General features: G+C 39.6%; 1 protein-coding gene across 6 annotated transcripts in view; it reads right to left on the reverse strand.

The window, feature by feature from the left end:
- PTPN13 (protein tyrosine phosphatase non-receptor type 13) overlaps positions 1-27,338 on the reverse strand; it is a 97,189-nt gene that overhangs the window by 50,632 nt on the left and 19,219 nt on the right. For all 6 annotated transcript variants that reach the window (XM_015861658.1, XM_015861654.2, XM_015861655.2 and 3 more), the window contains exons 3-7: positions 19,166-19,332; positions 14,651-14,716; positions 12,723-12,908; positions 11,113-11,206; positions 956-1,519 (exon numbers count right to left, since the gene is read on the reverse strand). In XM_015861658.1, coding sequence (XP_015717144.1) covers positions 956-1,519; positions 11,113-11,206; positions 12,723-12,908; positions 14,651-14,716; positions 19,166-19,332 — 1,077 coding nt within the window. The remainder of the gene's footprint in view (positions 1-955; positions 1,520-11,112; positions 11,207-12,722; positions 12,909-14,650; positions 14,717-19,165; positions 19,333-27,338) is intronic.

Below are 27,338 nucleotides of genomic sequence, written 5' to 3' on the forward strand. Positions count from 1 at the left end.
ACCTGCAATATAGGCTTCTCCTGGAATGGCCACAGGAGTGATTTTGGCAACTTCAACTGATAAAAGGTTTTATCATTTCTGCTTATTAGAGATGTTCCTGAGGTAGTCTTTACATCTCAGAGCAGAACAATGAGAGAAATTACATCACATAGTTGTTATTTCTGACATAAGACATCCAGGCTAGTTCTCCATTGTGTGGACTTCGTACACATTAGAATAAATCACTCAATTAGCTCTGTACACACAGCTCTTCCAGCTTATACCTTAGATAAATAAGTTATACCTTCTGGCCCATCATGAACAGGTTCTGACTTGGCTCTCAGTTCCAATTCAGCTGAACTATATTTATAACCCCTGAAAATCAAGTCACACATTCAAAACAAACAAAATACAGTTTCTCATTATATGGCTCCACAAAAAGATGTTTTCAGAAGTTTCCACAACAGCTTTTTTTTTCTCTCCCCATACTCTCTAAATTAACCAGGGGAACTTGTTGATAATTATTCTCACTGAGATAAAGATCTTAATATAAGCCCAAAAGAAATTACATATTTATGGGCTCAACTGGATCATCCAGAATTATACAGAGCAAAACCTGAGATTTCCAGGTGACCCACTTCTTCTTTTTCACTGGGTTATAAATCTATTCCTAATGGCTAGAGAGGAATATTTTCCTTAATGGGAAATTACTGTTGCCAATATTGTTACTTTTTCCTAACTTCACTTGATACTAGCTGGCTTAAAGAGAGTCACTATGTTTACTGAGAAAGTAAACTGCACAAGAACTTTCATTTTTGCTGGCAACAAATACTTTGATTTTACTTAAAAATAGAAAGCCAAGCTAAAATCTCAGTGGTTTCAAGAGCTGCTACGAGAGAACTCAAATTTATCATAAAGAGAAATCTCTGATTTTTAGTGACTGGAATAATTCAGAACGTCTAAAAGCTTCACTAACCTTCTACACTCATGGCTTCCCTCAGGAGCTGCAACTTCTTCTGTCTCTCCCTTATCCTGTCAAAGGCACTCGATATTGCTGCAGAAGTTGATGTCTCAGGCACGTGGCGTGTTTGGTCCAGTTTCTGAGGTCCAAAGATATCCAGGGCTATGCTCCCATCAGAATATCTTGCTTCTTTGTTTCTGGTCACAGTAGAAGTCCGTACTGCAAAGGTCTCACACTGATGACTGTGCCTGTGGGAGTCTGAAGCATGGTCCCTCTCAGCTGCTTTGTTGCTCGTGCAAAGCAAGTCTGTGGAGGAAGCCCACACCTTTCGCTTGGGAGCTGCATCTGTATGGAGGTGACCTTTGTTTTCAAACTCATTGGTTTTACATCTGTAAGGATAGAAAGAATCTTCCTGTCCTGAGTTGTAATCTGAGGAAATGCCCTGGAAAAATTCCTCCTCGCCTTGCGTTCCTCTCATGGCCAGAAATCCCATCGACTTGCTAAGCCCTTTGTTAAGCATTGTCTGTTGAGAGAAATGAGTCTTGTGTTCGTCACGTGCATCAACCACTGAGGATTTTCCTGGAATAAGGAGACATTTCATGTAAGTCATATTATACTTAGGGCACAGGAGTGCAACACAAATTATGTGCTTGAAATCACACCATAAGCATGTATTTGGCATTGACTTCGTCATGTGAAACAGCCGCTTAAAGACTGGCTCAGTCAAAGACAAAAGTCCAGCTATCTCAGCTGACTGAAACATTCCATCTTATTTCTGAAGAGCTCAAGGAAAACTAGTGCACCTCCCAATTTAGCAATAGCATTAAAAAGTACTACTAGATACACACTGGAATTTGATTTCCCATTAATTCTATTTAAGTCTGGACTAGCACCAGAAGTACTGTGTAATGATTAATCAGAAATCAGCGACTCCTTTCACCCCTCACACCCAAACACACAACCTGCAATTTGTAATCACCTCCCAACAAGTCCAGGTTTGTTCCACGGATGTACAGATGCCTTACAGTAGTATCAGTAGTACGGAAGAATGACTGCGCAGTTCGGTATTTTAAACATCCCCACTTTTCCTGTAACTTTTCTTGTAATGACTGCTTTTGATGATAACAGTTTCTCAATACACGGAATGCTCCACAACAAAAAAAAACTGACAAAGTTTTCAAGGTCAAGATGATTCTATGAGCCTGTACGCTTCAAGTTTTGTTATAATGAACACTGACTCTCTTCCTTCTCCCTTACCACGAAATAGCTCTGAGAATAGATGAAACTGCCTGAGGTGGAATGTTAGCAGAGAAATATGTGTTCTCAGAAAAATACCATATCACAGTCACTGCAAAGTTTGGATACTTGTGTTCACCTCAGACATAAAATTTGGTGAATGTACATGCCTAATTTTACAGAACTAATTACAAGCATTCAGTAATGAAATTTCTTACTCTTCACAAATGAACTGAAAGCTCATGCTAAGACTTTCTGATCTCAGAATAACTGTTTAGAGAGTTAATTCACAGAAAAAGATCAGTATCAGAGACTGCCCAACTGCTACTTCCTGAAGGGAGAACTAATATATTTCAATACCTATGCATTATTAAAATTGTAATAGTCTTAAGTCCGTTTTAGTAGTCTACTCTGTTGCAGTAGTCTACTCATAGCTACCACTGATCAAATACATTGCACAAGTCACTATGAAGTCCAATATTTTCAATCTGCAGAACACTCATTGCCTGTCCATAGAATCTGAGCTTTATCATGGTTCTCTCATTAAGAAAAGCCAACAGGGCTGTGTTCTACTCAGAACCACCTAAGTACTGTCTGCCCACTCAACTGGAGACGTACAGCCTTTCCTAGAGCTAGCTCCATTCCCAATTATTACCATGTACATCTACTAACAAAGAACTGCCTTGAAGCCCTCCTGAGAACAGAAACCAGCCTTTACCTCAGAATACACGAACATGCTTTGCCTTCCACCCTCACAGCTACCTCTCCTGTGCTACTGTCTGCTCTGCAGAAATCAAGTTCCACAGAATACAGGATGGCAATGATAGCTGTGCTCAGAAATGCTTTAAAAGCCTGTGGCTTTTGGACTCTCATACTCTACTTGAATGGGGAACTCCTTGCTTTCACTGTTTCTGTGATAGCAAGCTGAAGGCAGGTGCTTAATGAAAATCAAAGCAAAATGTTCCTTGCCTCTTACCCACACATAAACATCTGATATCAAAACATTAGGGCTCTGAGCCTGAGTGCAGCAGGAACCGTTCTTGCTCATGCGGTGGCTCAGAAGATGCAGACTTTCTTCTCCTTGCATTACTCACCCAACTGGGAATTCCTCATGAGGAAAAGTGAAGGCCGTGAGCTTAATAGCAATGGCTGGGAAATCACTCACTGCTACAGGTTCCTCACTGATTCAGCTAATTGTGTGATGAGAAAGGGTATGAGCTGTCCCATCAGGAGACACTGGAGGAAACGCTCCACTTCCACACTGCCCTTCCACTCTGCAGCCTGGTGATCTCTACAGGTCATTCTTCACCTAATTTCCACAATGACCTATGCTCACAATGTTGTAAGCACACACAGGAGTTACTCTGTGCTCCAGTTCCCAGCAGTGTAACAGGACAAAGAATTGCTGCTCCACATCTCAGTAAAGGGGACTGGTCATTCCAATAGCAGTTAAGATTCTAGAGCAAAGAAGTCCTAACAAGAAACAGGCTTTCTCCTTCCCCAGTAACTTCTCTGTTAAAGCAAACTCTCAGAATACTGCCTGGGTTCTCTATTTCACATATTGCCTGTGGGTGTTTATCTTCTACTTGATTTTACACTGGTGCAATTATTTATAATTACTGTAAATAATTCAAATGCAATTATATTAATTGTATGATTCCAAAGTATAATACATAGTGAGAGAATACATACCATAAGAATAGCAATTAATCACCAAGAGTTCACAAAAAAAAACCCAAAACACACCACCAACCTTCTGGTGCTAACACCAAAATATAAGTTTCCACACCAGTACAAAAGACAGAAGTTACATTTTCTACATGACTATGGATCTGCTGCCTTCGTTGTCTTCAGCTACAAACACAACCACGCTTTTTTGACAGTAGCCCTATTTACAAACCATCTTTCACTCCAACTGCCTGTAATCTTGGCAGTTTTCACCTGAACTGGAGAGCTGCATCTGCTCCTAACCCAATTCAGCTTGTCTGCAATCACCTGTGCGCTAGCTTGATCATACACACAATCAGTCAAATGCTACGCAAGAACAAATGTCATCACACAAACACAGTCTATCTATATAGAATTGAGTGCATGTTTGTTAAAATCCCTTCTAATCATCCTTTTTTGTTTGTGAAAACCAGGAAGCCCTTCTAGCTGCCTTTTAGCAGTGGTTGTGGGTATGTACATACACCATACACACATCCTGAAATGAGGGGAGAAAGAGAGAGGCTGCCTACACATGCATAAAAGAGTGGACTATCAATGCAAGACCATGAGGTCTGAAAAGAGGAAGTGGTTCTATGTAAGTTTACAAAACACCTCCCACACTGTTAATGTTCAGGAAAAAGAAAAAGTCCTTATCCCCAAACAATGTGATCAGTCTTTCAGATGTGAGTGGGCAACTGGTGGCGAGGCTGGATTTGCAGTCCTTACGGGGCCCATTAAGAGCCAACAGAACACAACAGTCAGATAAGGCAGGGGGCTGGCTGCTAAAATTGCACCTTGTCCTTTTACTTTTTATAATTGTTGAGAAAATGTCTCTGTGAAGGAAGAAATGAGCTGGACGTGTGGGTTGATTTCTTTTTCACTGAGGCCAAAGGGCAACCCTGCTTTCCCCTTTCTGCATTCCCCAGGAGAAGCTCAGTTCTATAGCCAATTTTCTGCAGCACTGACACAGTATTTTATATTTCCAGTTTGGTTTACTCCCTAATCTTTGTGTCCCTTTCTCCCTTTGTTCCAGGAGGTCTGTGTTTGCCCACACTTTCAGCACTGCCTGGCCAGCAGCTCATTAACACAGCAGCCATTACACTTCAGTTGAAAGATTTTCACCACCATCAATCACAGCACTGCTGGGTGCACACGTGTACAGGATGAAAACAGCAATGGATTACTGATGGTGAAATAATAAATAAATAAAATAAAACCTTCATCAAGTGCCTGTTTTGTTTTACTGATCTCTTGCAATCGTTCTTCCACACACTCAGTTCTGTTTTTCTAATAGCAAGGAGCTGAGAAAGGCGTGTGCAAGAAGATACTGCCAGAGGAAAGATCTTCATATTAATGGAATAAAGTTATGTGCTGTATTTTTTGATAAGTGAAAGTCATGTGCTTGTATTTGGCAAGAAAATGACAAAGATGCCTCAGTTCACATGTGGAGGTCATCACTGTAAACTCTTTTTAGACCTCATTTTCAAGAAGATGGGGAACTAAAATTTAATCTGTTGATCCATTTCCCTGGAAACTTTCTCATTTCAAGGAGTTTTTGCCAGGCAGCTGTGAAGCAATAAATATTCTGAAGAGTGTTAACCAAACACGAACATTTCTTGTTAAAACTAAAAGCAGCCTCATTGGGCCTTAGAACCTTCTATTTTATTTACAGTGCTAGTCATTACTGTAGCACTTCACACAGAGCGAAGTCTACCAAGCAGTTAGCACCTAAAATTTTGTTCTATATTTCCAGTTTCCTATAAAGCAGAAATAAGGTAAGCATTCTTGATCTTTTAAACTCATCTCTATCTCTTGCTCAGGTGGCACAGTATTCTGGCACAGATGAAGGTTAGAATTTTGCAGACTTAACCTGTAGCCCTACAATACATAAGGTTAACTTGCAATGGACTCTGCACTGGGTCAAGTCAAGATTCACTGTAGTGGGAACGTGAAGGCAAAAAAGCCTGTATCTAGATTTCTTGAAAAGATGAAATACGTTTACTAAGGCCCACCCTTGGTGTTGACAAATCCTGATCACAAGCTCCGACCCCATACATAAACATACAGAAGACACAGTGATGCTGTCCTGATGCAGGATTTCAGCTCTTCCAGAGATGGAAAGCAAGCTCTCAGGCCTCTGTCAGTTAATGGAGATGTCAACTGGGTTTTACATAGACCACACATCCTTTTGAAGGAGGAATGCTACAGTTTTTAGCAAAAAGAGAATGGTGGCAAATTAATCCTTGCTTTCTATTTGGAAGACTTCGAAAATTACTCACCCTTTTGTCACACCAAGAGAATTATATCAAACAACTTCCACAATAATTCCTTAAGACTTACAAGGTCTATCGTGTTTTGAATAGGAAGCTTTAATAACAACTCCAATGTTCAGATGACTCACACTATGTTTTACCATTTTTATTTCTACTGGCTAAGTCAGTTCCTAAATAAGAACATCAACTAAACAGATGTTCTCTAGCATTAATTTAGAATAAATTACTTCTGCAGTCAGCCCTGCCATGAAGCTCATTCACCAAAATAACCACAGAAACTGAGTCATAAAAGAGACCGAAAACAAATTTAATTGGGGAGAATGTGAGCAAGAAGCTATTTAATAATCATATTTAAGATGTAAAGACAGAAATAAATAACTGAAAATATCCAACCTTAGTATATGTAAGGAGAGCAATGTATCTAATTTCAACAAGTGAAGTAACAAAATATTTCAATATGTTTGTTCTAAGCCAGGAGAAGAAGCCCCAGCAACTGTCATTTTGGATGACCGTGGCATGGAAAAGCAATCCAAAGGGTAATATTTCCACCTTTCAAAGACTGAAACTGGGAGTATATCTCTCTTCAGCTCAACCATCTCCATTAAGCATGAACATAGCACAACTAAGAAGTGGTCTGAAGTTAGATGTTTACAGCAATGTTTTGATGGCCTTAAAATTGATAATAAATGCTTTTGCTTCATGCTGCTATTTTTTCTCTTTGACAGCTATTCGATACACTGACAATCCTCTCTAACTACAATTTAGCAATGACTCAACAGCATTACACCCCAGTAAGCAGCAGACAAGTCTCCTGTCCAATTAAGATTTCTGCTCAGTTTCTTACTGTGAAAATGACTGCAGCTTTATTTTCAATCCACTCTATGTTTTCCTTAACTGCATAGGACTCCTCAAAAAAAAACAAACAAAAAAAGCCAAGTAGAAGCAGTGCATAATTTCCATCAATTACCACAAGTCTTGGTTAACCGGGGATGTCCCCAATGACCAGAGACTTGCTAATGCGATGCCTATCTACAAGAAGGATAGTAAGAAGGATGGAGGGAACTATAGGTCTGTCAGCCTGGCCTCGATATCAGGGAAAGTCCTAGAGCACAGCATGTGTGGGACAACGAAGGGATCATGTCCAGCCAGCATAGGTTCATGGAGGCCAAGTCCTGCTTAGCCACCTTGATCTCCATCAATGACAGGGGACCTGACTGGTACAAGAGGGAAAGGCTGCAGATGTAGTCTATCTAGACTTCAGGTAACCCTCTGACTCTGTCTTCCATGGTATTTTTCTGGAGAAGCTTGGCAGCCCATGGCTTAGACAGGTAGACTCTTTGCTAGATACAAAACTGGTTGGATGGCCTGGCCCAGAGAATGGTGGTGAATGGAGTTAAATCCAGCTGATTACTGGCCATGAGAAAAATGATGGACGTAACTTCTGACTTACTGGAAAGAGTCCAGTTGGCATCACAGCACTAATCCAGTAGCTTTCTACCTTTGCAAGTGCTGGCTATTTTGCAGCTGGAAAAAGAGGCATTTATTTCAAGTATACACAATTGCAGAACAGTACAGAGTCAATAGAGTGAGAAAAAAAAAGGGCTCTGTACTTTTCTGAGTTGTTTTTGGTTTATTTTTCTCATGGCATTACTGCTTTTCTTAAACTGTAATCTGGTCTTCTCTTGTGGCTGCTCACACTGTGAGACCACTGTTGGTAGGATCAGTACAATACCCCACAGCTCCCTTTTCCAGAAACCTAAAAGCTGTACCCTCAGGGAAGCTGATCTGTGTTCATATGGACAGAATTAGCACCAGCAAAACAGCACGCTGCTGCAGAAAAAGAAATAACCAAGCCCTAATTCATTGAGAGCTGTCAATCATTAACCCCAGAGACCCCTTTCACTGGGTCTCCTTCCTAACACTCCAATACAAAGCTCAGTATATCTGCCAAGTGGAACTGAAAATAGTTACAGCTGCCTTGGATACATGGACATTTTGTTCAGTTCTGTGGTGTACTGACTCTCTGTATTCCCTGAGGAATGAGTGGAGATTAAGGCATGGATCTAAAATGGAAATACAGAGAATTAAGATGATGGCAGTAAAACACATTAGGAAACAGGGCTGAAGTCAGAAGACACACCGGAAAGTTTTAGGGGGAACTAGGACAGGTTTAAGCCCTTTAAGGCAAAAGAGAGAAGTAATCAGAGTTCTGCAGGTATAGGGAAACTAAAACAGATTGGGATGGAAGCAGAACACACCAAACATTTACAAAAAAAAAAAAAAAAAAGAAGAAAAAAAGGAACAGCAGAATTCAATTTCTCTCCTTTTTCTGAAAATAGAGGCACAAACAATGAATGTTTTTTATTTTTTTTAAATTCTAGCAGAACAGAAGGGAAGAAGCAAAACACTGTATGCTATCACTAAAAGCATACAGTCATCAGCAGACATTTTTGGTAGTTGACAGTTCACATTGAAAAACTAGGAAAAAAATCCAGTATTAATAACTCACACCTTCATTATTGGGTCTGGGAGGATGCAAACAAGCCAATATTTGTACCTGAACAGTAGTGCACAAATTTTCACTGTGCCACACACCACCTGTAATGCTGAGCACGCAAGGACTTGTGCTTAACTTGAGAGAAAGAGGAAACAGAGTCTGAGAACTATGCAGCCAACTTCAGTCTGGGGACTACCAAGTTCACTTCATTTCCCAAGCAGTGTTTCAGTGAAGATTAGGTTTAGTTAGGTCTGTGAAGACAATATGATGTTCCCAGAAAAAAAAAAAGGAATAAAAAAAGCATTTCATAAAGCGAACACTGACTTTGACTATTTAAAATCCTGTTTTTGAATATACTGCAGCTAACTCAATTGGAGACCTCTGCCCCAGAGAGCCCCCAACTTTGGTTGTTCTTCCCTGACTCACAAAATTCCCAGACCCACACACTACAGGAACTCGGTCTGTCCAGCACTGTGGAAATACCAGGTAAAGCCAGAGGCATGTGGGAACACAGAGGTCAGTGTCCAGCTCCACAGTCCTTCCAGTGCCCAGACACTGTACCCTCACCAACTTCTGTATTAATTAAATGAAAAGCAACACCTCTCATTTATCTCATAAGCACAGTTATGCATACAAAGTGATTCAAAGAGAGCCAGGATAACAGAGAACAATAATGTTGACATGCCATTTTAGAAGTCAGAAGATACAACAGAAGAATACCAGTTAGAGCCTCTATTCTGTAAGTAAAAGGCACAGTTCTCAGATGTTTCCACATTAAAAGAGAGGTTATTCAACCTGGTCCTGAGCCAAAAAGCCATGCAGATACTGGTAGAGATGCAGTACCAATCTCTGCAATTCTAAACAAGACCTTCACTGTTAAGATACAGTTAAGACCGTGGGTTAAACAGGACTTCTGGAGATTAAAAAAAAGGAATTTAAAAATTGCTAAAAAGCTCAGTGAGAAACTCATGGGTAGGAAAACTGTACAAAATAGGACTAAAAAATTATCAAAGCACAAACAGACTGAAAAAAGAGAACTTAAAAATGAAAGCAGAAAAGCGTTCAGAATTAGCGAAAAGAACAAAGGAAAGAAAAATAAGGGTCACCAACACAGTGAGAACAGATTAAAAACGACCTTGCTACGTCTTCAAAACTAAGCAGATATTAATTTTGACCATAAACAAAACAGTTAATGAATGATAATCACGGGATCAAAAGTGTAAAAGAGGTGGTGAAAATGAGAGCATGGAAACTACCCAGCTTAAGGTAGTAGTCAAATGACAATGCGTTAACATCAAGTTCCTCTACAACACATAGCAAGTTATTAATTAAACCTAAGATGATGGGAATCCACTTAAAAAGCAAAATGAAAGAACAAAGTGAGGAATATGGAAGAAATACATACTCTTAGAAGTACAAAAGCGTGTAAAGAAATTGTGGATGTAATGAAACTAAAAATTGGGGTGGAATAAGGTCAAAGAACAAATTATTAATTTAACAAATCAAAACAGTAAGAGTTCTGGCACAACCTTTAAAGAACTGGTGAGAACCAGGGAAGAAATTGAAAGGCTTAAGAAGTTCACAGAAGCAATGTATGACATGGTTTCATTCATCCTAAGTCCCTTACTCACCAAGATCTGCTTAGAAATACTCTGGGAGAGATGACAATAGGAAAGAAGCGGAACACCAAACCTCTGAGGAGGCAGAGTGTGCAGTTGTGCCAGAAAATGAGGAGACAGTTGTACTAGATGCTGTTCCTAAACAGAGCTAGCAAATGTTTACATACTGTTCCTTTATCAAGAAGCAGCCTGATCTACTGCTTGTCTTATAAGAATTATAAGAAAAACAAGGACTTGCCAGACTTGCATCATATTTCTGCAGTTTCTCCTGCCAATGACAATTCCATGGATTATTTTTGTTCCTGCAATTCACTGTACTGTCACTGGTTTTAGAAGACGCAGAACTAAAAGGCAGAGGAGCAGCTCAAACATAACACCAATATAACTTTTGTTCAATGTTTGCTGCTGGCAAATATGCAGAGAGATAATGTGGTAGCTGAAAAATACGCATTTATGAAGTTGAGTATTTGTGGGAGACATCACATACTGGTAGCTGAAAAATATGCATTTATGAAGTGTGGGAGACATCACATACTGGTATGCATATATATATATTGTATGGACAGTTGAGCATTTTAGGGCAAGAGGGGCCTCAGGTGATTATCACATTGCACTGCCTGCATCACAGTGACTCAGACTGGTCCAGCTGCTGCAACATAAAATGCTCCCAAGAAGCCCTGATAAGACTGGTTATCTGAACAACACATCCTCCTGTCAGGGAAGCCTGGCTCAGAGTTGGTTGCTCCACTGCTCAGCTACATTGGATGCAACATCTACCCAACACACTTGGTCTTCCATGGGGTTGTTATGCCCCGATCCTCACAGAAACAGGGCACTTACCTGTGGGCAGTCCTTTTCCCCTCAGCCTCTCCCGAATTGCCTGGCTCCTGTCTGGCTGCAATTTTTTATCTCCATTGCAAGAAAGCTGATCCATCTGCAAAACAGGCAGCAGCACGGTCAGGAACAAGCCAGCTGGATTCAGCATGACTGTACTTCAGGATGTGCATTTGAGACCATTACAGCCATCACTGGCTGGCCAAACCAGGCCAGTCCCTCTCATTGACCTAAGATGCCCTTTTTGCATCTGCTGACAAGAACAAGATCAGCAGAAAAGGAGAACATTTGCTAAGCAAAAAGTGGCATTGAGAACCTAAAGGTGAATGACTCATTCTTCTCCCTGATTGTTTCTATAGCTTGTTGCCCGATTTAAAGTTTGGTTCTTTATTTTAATATTTTCAGTGATTAAGGCCTTGCAGGTCTTTGTTTTATTCCATCCCAGAACAGGCCCATTTAGCAACTTGGCCCATGAAATCAGATAACAATGACAAAGAGCACCAGGCTGACAGATATAACCTCACAGTCCAGGCAGTGCTTTTTGTGGTACTCAGGCTCAGTGCTGCTTTTAGATGCCAGTCATTAACAGCTTCTTCTGACTACTACACAAACACAGAGACCTGTCACCTCATGCAGAAACTTCCAAACTAGATGTACAAAGAACCTATGTAATCACTAAATAATGATGGACATTTTAAAATGAGAGTATTCTGAGGTCAAGTACTGTTTTTCTAATCACAGTACTGTGCATCTAGCTGCTTGGTTATTTTTACATTTACATAACCCCTCTGAGATAGAAGCGTTCCAATAGGATAAAATAGAATAAAACCAAGACCATAATGGCATATAATTCCAGTAAAAACATACTGCTCAGCATCTGTTGAAGTCATAAACAGAGCACAAAGAAAAGTAAGTACTGAGAAAAGAACAGTCGTAGTAATACTGACAACACAATGCCTTTGGTTGCTTTCAGAGCCTGAAAATATGTGGCTATTCTCTATCTAGGTTGTGATGGTTCAGATGAAGGCAAATGCCTCTGTCAAAAACAGTAACTTTGCAGGACAACTACAGGCAGCATATTTCACTTCTTAAAGCAGCTCAATGTATTTGTCATCATTTGATAATAAATTCCCCTAAAATAATCCCACCCCTGAGGTGAGGAGGCATGTAAGAGAACTGGCACACAGTGATGACTCAGTCCTTCTCCCCATTAATCAGTGCCCCTCCAAAAGTCAAGCATACATTTAAAAAAGAAAATTCACAGTGATCATTTTAGCAGCATTTTAAATAGTGACAGGTCCAGTGCTTGCCTCAGACTACGTTTTCCTCTACTTTTCTTTCAAGAAAGACAACCATTTCAGAAAAGTATCTTTCTCAGAAACAGCAGTTGTGAATCTGTATTCCAGAAGGAACTGTTGATTGCACAAACTGGTAAGTGGAGAAAGAAACAGTTCTCTCCTGGGATTTCAGAATTTTTCTCCCTTCTGCATACCCTCTTATCAGAACTGCAGCATGGTAAAACAAGAGGAAGAATGACCATTGAGTGACCCTGTTTTACCATCTTTTCTCTCTTCCTGCCCATCTCCCTTAATCCTCAAATGCTTATGAATACTTACCCCAGACAGGCTTCCCAAGACCAGTCTAACTAACTGCTTCACATATGAAAAAGATGGGGCACAGTTACTGTTCCTGATGTGAGCACTGCAGGCATCCAGAACGGTTCGTACAGATACTCGAGCATAAATGACATCTTCACACATGCCAAGGAGGATGCTGTTGAGATGATCTCCAAGTTTGATAGGCTAATGACAAACAAAAATGGACAGCAGAATTAGTTTTAACAGCACCCTGTAGCACACATGGAAACAAAAGACATTCAACGTGATAAAAGGACTATTCACAAGATTTATTGCCTACATTAAGTGAATGCCAACATTAAGGTCACTATCCAGGTCTGGAGTAAGTTAACTGTTTTTGTTGTTTTTCAACATTCTGCCAGTCACAAACATAAAAATCAAATCCTCATTGCAATACTTTTTTAAGCCTCTGTCCACTGCTCTATTGTTCTGTAGTTCCACGTTTCAATATTCTGTGCCAGCTGGGCTAGCACTTCTAAATTGCAGCAACACCACCAAAAATCATCAACAAAGAAACAAGGACTGAAGTGGCAACAATGCTGGTGAAGGAAGCAAAGCTCTGTAGTTTCAGGACAGTGCCCACAAGGCTGAGAACAATCTAGGTTTAATTCTTCTCTGCATGCAGTTAATCCAGCAGTGTCAGTGCAATATGATTCCACAGGGTATGCAACAGTCAGTGCTAACACCTCAGATGCCACAAGCACTTGAGACTCCAGCTTTCTGATCTGGAGCTGTCCCAGATGGGGTGGTCATCTCACAGGCACAGGCTCTGTCATCTGATTTCTGACAAACAACATTTGGAGATAGCACCTGCCTCAAGATATTCTCCCAGCACTGCTTTAATACTGTCCCTTTCATCTACTACAAGACAGGACAACAAAGAAATGTGAAAGCTCTCTAAGAGAAGAGCGGGATTTAGGGGACAGATATGGAGGATATTGCAAAAAAGTATTGCTACAAAAACCACAGCTTTCAATTCTCTGACTTCTGCACTCAGACAGAGACTTCCAAATCAACAGAACTAAGAACCCAACTACCACTCCGCTACAGAAAAACATTAGAAATGAAGCACTTATACTGCCAGACAGCCTTCAAATTTCCTTCCTTACCCTTATGCATAACACCCATAAATGGGATCAAACCTAATCATGAAACAGAAATACCCTAACTTCCCAAGCTACACAACACTGTCAAATCCCTCAATAGCAAATCCGCTATTAGAAGTTCTCTCTATGCAGTTCACATGATTTCCACCCGTTATGATACTGACTGCTGAGAACTCAGCCAGAGTGGGAGGCAGCACACAGGCAGCAGATGAATTTCATGTTTCAGACTTCTTACAAAAATGAGTGGTGGGTGTGGTGGATGACTTCTTGAGAAATAAGATTCGGCTTTAAGCAGTCTGCATCCACAGTGGCTGACAAGCCAGTAGTAAGAGTTACTCCCTATTCCAAACAACATATATCTTTTCTTGGCCATTGTGTAATGTAGCTACATATGCTGAGTGCACACTCACCAAAGCAACAGCAGCAGAGATCACAAGTTGCTATACTGTGGGTAAAGCCATGTTACTTAAACATTTGTTATTATACATAAGCCTGAACTAAAACAAATTATTTTCTCCTTTGTCAGCAGCATTAATTATAGCCTTTCAGCCTGTGACACTAAAGGATAGACCAACCCAAATATATCTTCACAGAAACAAACACAAATGTGGTAACAGCACCTTCTTTCTGTGTGATAACAATACCCTCACATTACAGGAAATACAGAAGTATTTCAGAAGTACAGAAGTACAGAAAATAATCCACACTCTTTGGTGTCCCACGAGAACAGGCCACTGTGTTCATTCACATGCAGCAGTGGTGACACAATCCAGGTACTAAGTGAAACCAAATGAAACTTACTTGGCTTTGAGGAACTTCATGGTCAGCTCCCCAGAAGAGCGTCATACCAAGAGAATAAATATGGACCTGTAGTAAGACAAAAGACACATGTCAACTCAGGAGAGTTCATCTGGAAATATAAAGATCTTAAAGCAGAGCAAAGTACTCAGTGTCATTTTGTGCATGCATTTTCTTGGCAGTTAAGCTTAGCTGACTTTCAGATTTTTCTTCCCTTTTTCCATGAGGGCTGGAGAAGCAAACTCTACTGCAACAAAATGGATGCATCTCATCAGCGTCTCTGTCTTCTTTGTTCAGCTTTAAACTTTCCTCTCATGTTGAAGGCAGAAGCTCATGTGATCCATGCCAGCAGCCTCAGATGTGGCACAGACTGCAAGGTGGAACCTGAGGCACCATAATGCTTTGGTCTGAAGGCACAGCAGGCCTCAATAAGACAGCCAGCTGCTACTGTCAAGGGATGGATAGGACTAAGATAGAATGCAAGGAATGCAGGATTATAAAGGTACAAAGCAGTCAACTTAATCTATCATTGATGTTGTAAGATATACTTATATATAATGTTAATCATTATATCTATAAACTGACAGCAGTGATATCTATAAACTGACAGCAGCAATATTAACATATGACTTTAACGTATGAAGCTCAACTGGAGTTACACAGCCTTCAAATACTGCCGATTTAAGATCACAAACACACACAATCCCTATAGGTCACAGTGTCATTTATGACACAGATAAGTAACTACTGGAAAAAACAAGTTTTCTGGACTGTAAGGAACATACACTACTGATGACTCTTGCTATCAGATTGATCGCAGTATCTGCGCAACTTTAAGTAATTGCACAGACAATGAACAGCAATTATGAGGACAGATATAAATTAAGATTAAGTCATTGAAGGAAGTCTCTTCATCAGTGAAAAGCAACACATCTTACTTAAGTCCTAAACACATAAGCTGAAAAGATCTGTCCAGGCCTAGGAACTTCATATGAAGTTCCATAAAGTCACAACTGAGGGAACAAAGGCAACAGACAGACATTTTTGCAATCTGTGAAATGGTCATTCTAAGCCTGTAGAATTGGTAGAAATTGCACAGCTAGAAGTAGCTGAAGGTTGGACATAAGAATTGATCTCTTCATTGGAAAGTCTCTTCGTGTATGGGCAACAAAATGTATTCTCAAAGACGCAGAAAAAGGACATAGAAATGATTTCCTGTTTAGGCCAGACTGCTCAAAAGGCAATACAGCGTAACTGTCACCACTGCACTGTACACATATGTAGCCCCAAACGCATGTATGACGCATGTTCAGATTTCTCTTGTAAAACAGGAAATGTTTCCTTATGATGTATTGCAAAGAGCAATATACAGCTTTGAGACAGGGTAAGGAAGTAATTACTAAATAAATATTTTATTTCATCTTTGTTTTACAATAATTCCAATAATTTCCACAATCCATAAAACAAAACCAAATTCACTTCACGGAATCATCTTTCACTATAACTTTTGATACACTGTATTGCAGTTGCATCAAATTTGTTTTATATTCCATTTGATTGAGTGTCATAGATTAATCAGAAGGGTATTCATCGTCTGACCACTGTGTTGTCTGATAGTTAGCAATGCATATACTGTTCCATTGAGCTAGCAAGTGAGGTCACAGCTGCAGAGCTGAAAGCTATCCTGTCACTGTCTGGTCAGAGAACAGAAGAAATAAAAATACACAAAGCCCAACTTCCAGAGCAGACCTATTTCAGAGCAAGATCCAAAAAACACTCAGATTTCCATTAAATGAGTTCAGCAAACCACAGAAGTAGAAAAGAAAAAGAAGTTTAAATATGTTTGAAGCTAATGCAAAGCAAGACCTAAGAAGCATGAAGTCAGCTCATCTGGAGAAAAATAAACACTGTACACCCCAATACATAGTTTAATACTGATGTAATGGGAAACAACTAGTAATAAAGAGCATGCACAAGTAAGTTATTGAACTGCCCAGATGCCTTCAAACAATGCCATAACATTACAAGGGTGTTCATACAAAACACTGGGAAGAAAGAAAAAGATAATTATTTACAGTTCTGCTTTTATGCCAGGAGAAAAACTTGCTTAGCTTGGCCAGGTTATTCTCCAAGTGAGGAGTTTTGCTGTTGTTTTACCAGTATTAGAGTGCTTTACCAGTATAACTTTACAGTAAAGTTTTTGTGCCAAATTCACCTCTCCTTGCTATTTCAGGAAGTTCTCTTTCACATAAGCAAGCAAATACATCCTAAGAGATGGGTATCACGAAAGAACTACACACAAACATACTATCCTCTGCAGCTCCCACCTCAGGGGTTACAGACCAGCATCACAATCACTTCCACCCTTGGCATGCTACCCAATGTAACTTTAACACAATACTACTGTATACTGTTTCTACTGTGAAAACACAGTATCCTTAAATTCTTTTAACACAAAGGGACATTCCTAGGAATTCAATGAAGAATCCCCTGGATTTGACTAGAGGATGAGTAAAATAACATCTAACAACTTAGACTGCAGCTGTCCTTAGCTGCACCCAGTCCCAAGTGCTGCACTAGGAGCACCACTCTGTCATTCATCTGACAAGTGTTAAGTGAGAACAAGAATGGCAGAAGCAACCCTTTTCTCAAATGTTTTTATATCACCCCACAGTATCCCAACAGTTCATTTTTTACCCTTCTCCTCACAGCGTGGACAAAACATGCAGAAATTTTGTTGAGTTCATGAATCAAGTTAATTCATTCTAAACCCAAAGTCTGAAGCTTCAACCACAAAGTAAAGGGTTTTGTTCAGTTAATAGGTGACTCTGAGCAATTTGGTTATGTAAAGCCAAAACTTATAAATTTCCACACGCTCTTGTTTCCCAATGGAAACATCATCACAGTAGCTGCAGCCTGGAGTCTCATTTCCAGCAAGCAAAGTTGTGTTGCTGTCATGATAAACTCACACTGCTGTAACCAGAGATTAATCAGCACTGCGTGTGCAGAATGCCAGTGTTTGGTCACTGCTTATTGATATACTCTGTGCCCACGTTTACAACCCTCAGTGGTCCGGTCCTTCCCTAAAGGACTCTGATTTCTTCCTTAACAACTAAGAAACATCACAACATGGCTTTTAATATGAGATGTCCTGAATGAATACTGGCATGAAACAAAGAATGCCACTAGTCCTGAAGTTCTCAAATGTGCCATTCAGAAACTTGTTTCTGATGTTTTTAAAGGCCTGTTTTGGATGTTAACCTCCCAGCTTACACTAGAGGCAAAGTTACTGTATTCAACAATATTGCCTCTCCTGAAAGAAGATAAACAATTCCAATGCTATGACTGCAGAACTTGGCAGCTGTATTCTACTTCACTGAACCTGATCCTGGCTTTCATTTCAGTGTTTATTTTTACTTTTCTTTTAAAACTTTCAACTTAGGTTGCTGGCTGCCTGGTTTTGTCATAGATCAAGTAATATACAATATTATGCCATTACATTTTGCTACATTGCAGAGGAAGAGCTTGTAACTGCAAATGCAGTTATTTTCATCTGATATAGTTGTAAAGAAGAAAAAAAAGAAAAAAAAAAAAAGAAAAAGCAACTAGATACAAGATTTAGGGGAAAGAAGAAGTAGCACACACCATGTATTCTGTAGACAGAAACAAGTTTTGATAGTCCTTATGCATAAAAAAGCAACTGATGCCAAGAGCAGCTTCCTTGGATGTAAGAGCAGAGTGCTGTTCTTCCTGGAGAAATGTTGTCAAACCTCCTGCTTGTTCCCAGCTTAAAACAATGCTAGCTTTGATTCCTATCCTTCCCTTAGGATTACTGATCTTGAGAAGCCAAGGAGATGGGAATAGAGCTCAGCTTCCTTTTACTCCTACCTCTAAATATCTTTGACAAGGACAAAGCAGAGCATTGCCATTTGCAATAAATGGTTGTTAGGCAAACATCTGAGAAGCTGTAGTCACCGTGACCATTTGTATCAAAGACCTGGAGCGGATTTCATACACAGACATTACCTACCTGATCATCAACCCTTGGGGAAGAGAAGGAAGGTGGAAAGGAACAATTCTACACACAATTCATGAGTATTTTTAACAATGAAAATAAAATTTCTGAGATGAGCAAATATTTTTTGAAGTCTCGGCATGCTTGAGAAACTGTTTTACTTACCTCTTACATGCTGTTTGAAAGGAATTGCTGATGCTACTTTTAGAAAAACAAGGTGAAATGACGCTTCCCATTAGCTAGGATGGGAAGTATATGTATCACATAGCCACCGTTCAAGCATGGCTGTGAGTAGAACACGTGCAGATCTACACACAGACACTTCTTCCTACAAGCACAATACAGCCACAATCTCTACCCCACTTACATGTACAAAAAAACAATAAAAGCAGAAGGGTCCTGCCCCTCTCCCAAAAGAAATCAATGAAGCACACAAATCAAGAATTCTACAGACAAAAAAGTCGATTTAAAGACAGCCCTCTGCAGTAGAAGAGGCACGGTACCTTCTCAACATCTGAGAGAGATGACAGGGACTGGTTCTGCAGAACCTCGGGCGCTGTGAATGCTCGCAGGTCTTGGGAAACATTGTCATCAGTAAATGATACACTGCCAGATGGAAGCAAGAGGAGAGACCATGGGGAAATGATGAATCCCAGAGCAGCGGGGTCAGCTGTGTTTGAAAGAAGGAAAAAGGAAATCTTCAGATTAACATACAAATGTTCTGTGTCATTTCTTGATGTAACTTTATTTGCTCAAACACACATTCAATATCGATATACTTCCTTTTTCAACTAAGGTGCTTCATAACCACTACAGTAGTCCCTCCCTCTCAGCTCCCCTCCCCCCCTTTTTATGTCTTTTAAAGTCAACAATTCTGTGTCAGTATTCATACCCCCAGGCTCACAGATCTCCTATCCCCAGGTTATTTCACGCAAGAAACACCAAAATGACCAAACACTACAGAAGCCATGACATGAAGGCCAACTCCAAAGCAAGAATAGAATTAATTGCTTTCCTAACAGTACTGGTGTAGCAGCAACGATCTGGATAGAGAAGATCAGGTTAGCAGAGAAAAGGAAGATTCTGTATTAGACTGGCTGGGCCAAAAAAGAAACATTTCAGGGAACTTCAGTTTTATCTAGTTCAAAGCAAGAAATAATTTCTCTATTCAATAAAATTCTAGTCAGCAGTAGAAGAAGGCAAACTAAGCTGAACCCTACTCTAGGACTCTCTTTCCAAACCTTAGTTTGAAATAACAAAACAAGCAGTGAAATCAGAGAACCAAAGTGGCTAATAAAACTTTACTTCTCCACTTCCTTGAGTTGAAATTCTTTTTTACATCTCACAGCAAAACAGCTCCATTTCACCAAAGGAGGCACAAGCTTTTATGCCAGTAAAAACAAAAAATGTACTCGTTACTTTTCTGGAGGCATTAAGACAAATACTCTGTTTTCTAATACGTGATTTATCAAAGAGCTGAGGAAACATTTAAAGGACTTAAAAGGGTCTTTCTCCTCTACATCATAAGCACCAACAACAGAATTATCGTTTCTCTCCTCATCATCACCACAAACACTTTCCACTCTCCTATCAGTTTAGGATGTTCCTGCAGTGCTGGTGCCCAGGCTGTGCAACTATCTTGTAATCTAGAATATTTCTAATCTCCTAGCAAATGTATTGAATTACTACATACAGGTATCAGATGTAAAATGATCTACTGAGTAATTCCTTCCATTTCTCCAACTCTCCTTCCTCCCAAAGCAGCTAAGAAACTGCTTTAAGGCTTCCCTCATTCTATATGATATGGGAAGCAGGACTATGTAATTAACTAGTGAGTACAATCATCCAGAAAAACATTCCCAAATTCAAACTCACAAAAGCTCAGCAAGTATCACCTCCTACCAGTGCATGCAGAGGAATTCATTCAGCAGAAAAGCCAACATATACATTGTTGTCAAACCCTAAGTACAATTTTCCCTTGAAAGGAGAGAGAGACCATTAAGGTCAGAAATCATTCTAAAATGGACAGATCCTACAGACTCTGCTTCCACTCATTATTTCAAGTTTAAGCTCCCTTGAACCTGTAAAAACTTGCATTTCTCACTCCAAAATGTTTCTTCTTCATCAATTTTTTTATTTCCTGAGAGATTTTGAAGTTTACAATTAAATTGAGAAGTTCACATTCAAGTGACAAGGTCAAAGCCAAAAGCAGCATGTGTATATATATATATAGGCTTCGACTTGTCACTTGAGTGTTTATATATATATATATATACATATATATATATATATATATATATATATATATATACACACACAAACACACACTGTATATAAAAACAAAAAAAGCTGGTTATGGTTTTCCTAATTCATTTTAAAATGCCAGTGTGCTTTGCTACCAGCCAGCATGAAAAGCTCCAGATTCACAGCATAGAAACGCTTTTTCCTCCGCTCTTTGTGATGCACAAGGGTGGTTCAATCTTGTTGCCTCAAAGAAATATATTTTGCTGTTCTCACTTTGTCTTCTGGATCCCAAACATACCAGTAATTACTGTAGCAGGCATCTCTGATCGTGGTGGCTAAATCAATTCAAGGTCTTGCACAGAATTGCTGAGCTCCCCATAGAGATCAGCACAGTTTGTCACAACAGAAACCAGATGGTCACTCCAAGCAAACGTGCCCTAAAACCATACAAAATCCAAATACAGAACTCTACGTGATGATCTCTCCTCATTAACAAGAGAGAATACACAACAACATCAAATAAATTTGGGCAAGAGAAGAAAATGTAAACTTCATGCAGACACTAACAACCAATCCTTAGACTGCAGTACATGCATCACTTCTTCCTCTGGGCAATCTAACTGACCCCTGGCTACAAAATGATTCAAGTTTAGCATCATTTGCAACAGCCAAGACAAAACATCTGCTTGATACAGAAGTAAAAATAATCAGTTTTGTCTAAGGTGATGGTTTCACTACAATGTATAACAAGACACATTGCAAGAATTATATAAGACCATCTCTTCATTCACCTTCTCTTAGTATGACAAGCTTCCAAAGCTGGAGTTCAGCCTCATGATATGAGACCTTTTCTAATACTTAAAATTACAAACAAGATGAGCTGTCGAAAGCTCACTGAGCAACTACCTGAAACACCAGATATGGCAAAAGTAAAAGAAAGTCACTACAGCCAACTGATTTAGACACCAACATTATCTGCCTCTCCCAGCCCCAAAGACATTTTGCACCATAACTCTAACCCCGCTTCCTCCAAAACAAACAGAACAACTGTTATTCACTACTATGCAGTACACAGACACGCTAAACTGAAGAAATACAGACATGAAGAGACCCCTCCCATTCGACATTACATTATATTGCAAAACACTTCTAGAAAAAAAAACATCAGTTGGCCATCAGCTTCCCAAAGTAACACTGCAACTAAGCTACTGGATTTTGACCAGCTGCATGTTCACTGACACAAAAATAAGCACTGAAAAATACTGTAAGATTTCTGCTGAACAGCTCCAACTTGAGTAAAGATGAGGCTCTATCCTTTATGTTTTGTACCATGAAGACTTTAAATAACTCTGAACTCTTTATATTCTGGAGTGCACTACAGAAACCAGAGATTATGAGAATGGAAACACGATTTAGTTTTGACAATACTAAAAAACAACCCATTTAGCCTGAAGTCTTGCAAATATTGGTTTAGTCCAACTCATGCTTCTGTCCCCTGTAGATGAAAAGGCTGAATTTACTGATCCATGTAAAATACTTCTGTTTACATTCTACAGTCTGCATGATTTGAAACTATGGACAATGAATGCAGTTAACAGTAGAAAAGGGGTTGATTTTGCCAAGATTCTTTTGTTGGCAATTTCATGGCTTCATCTTTTAGCACCTTTTAACCGATATATTGGTTGCCTACATCATAATCTTCAACCTATGTTTAGAAAGGATGAAGCATCCATAACAAACCAAAGCTCCTACTGTGCAAATTTATCCTAAGAACAGTATTTTCAAGTAACTCTACTCTTCCATCTCAGTGTCTGTGCCATGGAAAAAATCAGAATTGTTTGAGTTGGAAGGGATCCTTAAAGGCCATCTAGTACAACTCCCCTACAACAAATAGGAACACCTACAGCTACATCAGGTGCTCATCTCCTCTTCTAGTTCTTCAGAAGAATTTTTGAGAGTATTAAGAGAAACCTATTCCTCAGAATAAAGGAGAAAAAAACAAAAAGAGACTTCAAGAAGCACTGGAATTCAGGTTACAACTACTGGTCAGTTTTATATGCAGGAAACTTTCAGCTGTGCTGGAGATGCCAACCTTCTGAGTTAACTCTGGAAGTATGCAGCATGGTAACAAAACCCTTGTGAGATCACAGCTTATCATCAATGCCAAAGCACAAATAAACAGTGTGGTCTTACTTAAAAGGAGAGACTGAACTAGCTTTGAGTGTAATAAAACCTGGAAGATTGTTCAGCTAAATAGCATCTGCCAAACAAATTGAAGACTTTGAAAACAGTCTTTTAAATGGTTTAACAGCACACAAGTAGCCAGAGCAAAAGAACCCAAACAATACTAGAAAGTTCAGGCAGTAGTTTAAAATTGGTCAATGTTACAATATCGATGGCTGGTAATTCTGAATTCCTAAACTATTTAAATGATTCCAAGTCCTTTCATTGCATTTTGTCTCAACTTTTTCTCCCTTAGGCCACAGCCAGTAGCAAAACTGGTAGGAAATGACATACATAAAGTAGAAAAAACAATCTACTCAAACCTGCCAGCAATGGATGGCTGGAAAATGTGGATTTTTCCCCCTCTTACTGTATTTTCCCTCTAATCAACAAGAAGAACCCACTCCATCTCCTCTTCCCCAACCAATCCGCTCCAATTACCAAGACTCACCATTAGTTTCCACCAACATCTTTGGCTCCTTGCCCTTCATTGCACTCACCCAAGCTAAGTGCATGCAACTGGGTGACTCAACAAGGTTTACAGGTGCTCAAAAAAACATCACTGTCTCTCTTCACATGCACTTTCAGATGGTATTTTTCTTTAGAGAAACGATTCTCCATTTACATTTTTGTAAAGTGACTGTATTTACCCAGCCCGCTCTCCTATTAGCAGAACTGTTTTCTCGCCTTCTCTTCCTCCTGTACTGAGCACATTGTTTGATTCGAACCACATGGTGTAACTACTTCCAGAACTCATAAAGCATGCTAGCACAGGAGCGGCTGAAGCAACGAAATCTTTCCCACTTTCAAGCTCTGATAAGCTTTCCCCATTTCAACCTATTTAACGAGAAGAAACCCTGGTTTATTACTGAGTGCCAAGAGCACAGCATGCTCCTTACGCCTATGTGCTCACAGCCGAGATACTGCACTTCAAAGACTTCTTCCTCTGCCTTCACGCAGCGCTGAATACAAGATTCAGCATGTCTGACACAGCTGATTCACCCTCTGAACAACAAAACAGTTAGTGAAGATAATTAAACAGATGTAAGAGAAGGGCAGGTCTGGTATCAGCCTTTTCAAATCACTAGATTCATTTAAACTTCACAACTGCAATCAGGAGCACTGGATTGTCTTTCTTCCCCATTTAACAGCTTATGACTTGCTGACACGACAGCTACCAGCCTTGATCTTCTACACCAGTTATTACCAAATGAGCATTTCCAACCTATCTTTCACTGCTTATAATGATTGAAATCAATTTGTAAAGTATTTTAATGAGCTCAACAACTGTTAGAATTGTAAATACAAATAAGCATAAAAAGATGCACATTTATTGATCAATCACTGGATTAGATACGGTGTAACTTGTGATTAACAAAGGAAGACATAGAATTTCATTACGTACTTGTATTTGGTACTTTGATGGATAAGTAGACAGACTCACTAAGAAACACAACTCCTACAAGTCAAGTCATCACATCTTTAACAGAAACTTGTCTCAGATATTCTTTCCTAATTTCCTGAAACCAATTTTAAGTAACGAACTGAAGGATGCTTTCTCAGTTGGTACGATAGCAGGAATTCTCAACTTCAGTCAGAAAAGAGTACCAAAATTTGACTAGCATTGCACAAATACATAAATGATCTCTTGGGCCGGTCACTCCTCTGTGTACGTGCGGCTGCTGGGCTGATGTGGGGAAGCTGCAAATAGGTGACAATGTAAGTAGTGACAATTTCCAATGGCATTTAATCCTAATTTCAAACTGGTTAAGCCACAGTTCTGAATTCTGTCATGTTTTTTCTCTTTTTTTTTTTTGAGGGGGGGAGCTGATGTTTTTGTTGGTTTTTTTTTTTCCTGTTGCTTTGTTTTGCTTTTTTAACTGAGGAAACCTGATATAGAAAGTCTTCACCAAGCTTAGATTTTGTTACAGAATAAGATGTTCAGGGGATCCAGAGCCATACAAAGAGCAAGAGAAGAGCATCACATCTCTGAGACTGACTAGAGCCAAACGTGGTGAACGTACTTCAGCCAGGAGTGGCTGTAGACGTCTGAACAACTCTGGAAACATGACCTCTGTCACTGAGGAAACTCTGTCAAGCTGTACGTTCTGACTAAAAATTAACTGTGACAAAGAGGACTTCTCTAGGATCCCCTGTACACTACAGCTTCTCCACAAAGGGCAAATGAAATAGACAGACAACAAAGGTCATGGGAACCTCTGCGTTCTTTATTCCATCAGCTTTGCAACACATCCTTACAAGCCAGCACAGAAACTGATATTCAAGATGACCAAAAAGATGTCTAGATTTTTTTCCTTAGAGAAGCCAAATCTTCATTAAAGACTGGTTATCTGCATCTTGCTGGGAGGAATTAAACTGCCCTTGTCAACCACTGTTACACTGTAAAGCCCTTTCATTTGGGTGTCTTTTAAAGTGCACTTTACCACAGGGCTATATTCCAGGTTAATTAATAGCATGCGACTGAAAACAGTTTGCTGAACTAGCAGAACAGCTCAGTAAAACACCTTCATATCCAAAAAGAGACAGATTCTTCTGGCACTGATTTTATCTAAAGTTGTGTTTTGGTATTCACTGATAGGAAGTGAGACCAGAAACGGCTGCCATCTCAGCCAGTCCTGACTGGCAGACGCTGCCCTACCTTAAAAGTATACAGCAGAAGACCTGGGGCAGCTTTGCTTTCTGTGCTCTCATCTTTCTACATTGTTCCTCCAAAGGAGGGCTGCTCTGTGTTCTCACTCTCAACTTGCTGGCACTCTTCACTGTAATTATAACTCTTTCCTTCACTGCTAAGAAAGGGCGAGCTCCTGCTACCAGTGAAGACTTCATTCTTGTAAAATGCTCACTCCAGTCTACAATTTTTAAGCAGTTTCACTGTTATGTACTTAGGGTACAGTCTTCTTTCAGGTGCTGAAGTGTCCAGCTCTGTTACCATTCAAGATATCTCTTAAGTGAAGTTTTATGTAGTCCTTCATGCTCAATGTCTTAAATAAATAAATCTTTCTCCAATTCTCTTTTAGAGATATCAGAGATAGGAAAGAAGATGCCAGCTTTCCCACCTTGCAATACAAGGAGCAGAGAGAGTTGGTCAAGTAGCAACAACAAAGTGAACATTCCTGATAGGGAATATTTCTCACGCCATGTGAACTGTTGCTAGCACAGGGCTGAAATTCAATTTGTATACAATACCTAAAATTACCCATAATTTACATTAAAAAATAAATAAATAAATTCAGAAAAGCTGATAACATTTCCTGATAAAAAAAAGTAAGACAATCTTGCTCAAAAATCCAATACTTTATGAAAGTTTCTGCCCACATCTGTATTCTTTTGATTCTTGTGAACCACGTCTAGAGGTAGCACCATATATGAGACAGATCTGGTGTTTGAGGAGACACCCTGTTTGTCTAAAGCATATCTTAAAAACAAAACACATACAGAAAAAAAAGCAACCACCCCCAAAAAACTGCAATATTTAATCTTGCTGGAGCCATAAACAAAATCCATGCCAAAAATACAATGGAATTTTCCCTCAATAATGAAAATATGCCCCTTGCATAGTAATAAGGCAAAATGATGACAATAACAAGCATTTTCAAAGTGAAAGCTTCTGATTTTTCCTGAATAAATCTGTATAAGCACACATACGCATGCCTAGATACAGGCAGATGATATAACCCACAAATGTTCTCAAATGCTGGATATACCATGGAAACGCAGCCTCTAACCAATTAAGGCCCAGATTAAAGGTAACACCAATGTCCAAAGCTTGACTTCAGTTTTTATTGTTATTAAAAAAATGAGCATGAGGGGAGGAACAACAGGAGAAGAGAATAGGCTGAAGGGTTTATAGGCAGATTATAAAAAAGAAGGAAAATATGACAGAGAAGGAAGGCACCAGACTTAGATCTAATGCTAGGACAGACAATTAGTAGCAGCACTGCAGATAAGATCCTCTGCTTACAGTCTACTTCGGAGTGGGTGGGAAGAAATTTACTGACACCACTTGAAAATACTTGAAAATAGAACAGGCAATCATGTACCTCTCAATAGCTAGAAATGTATCAATAAATGCACTCTAGGCCATGATTACCAGCCCTTTGATCAAGTTTTTGCAGTGGCTTGCTTTTGCCTCACCTGGGACTGAATCACTTCAGAGCAGCCTGAGCATGACCGCACTATACATGATTT

The sequence above is a fragment of the Coturnix japonica genome, chromosome 4 (assembly GCF_001577835.2).
Source record: "Coturnix japonica isolate 7356 chromosome 4, Coturnix japonica 2.1, whole genome shotgun sequence".
Lineage (NCBI taxonomy): Eukaryota > Metazoa > Chordata > Aves > Galliformes > Phasianidae > Coturnix > Coturnix japonica.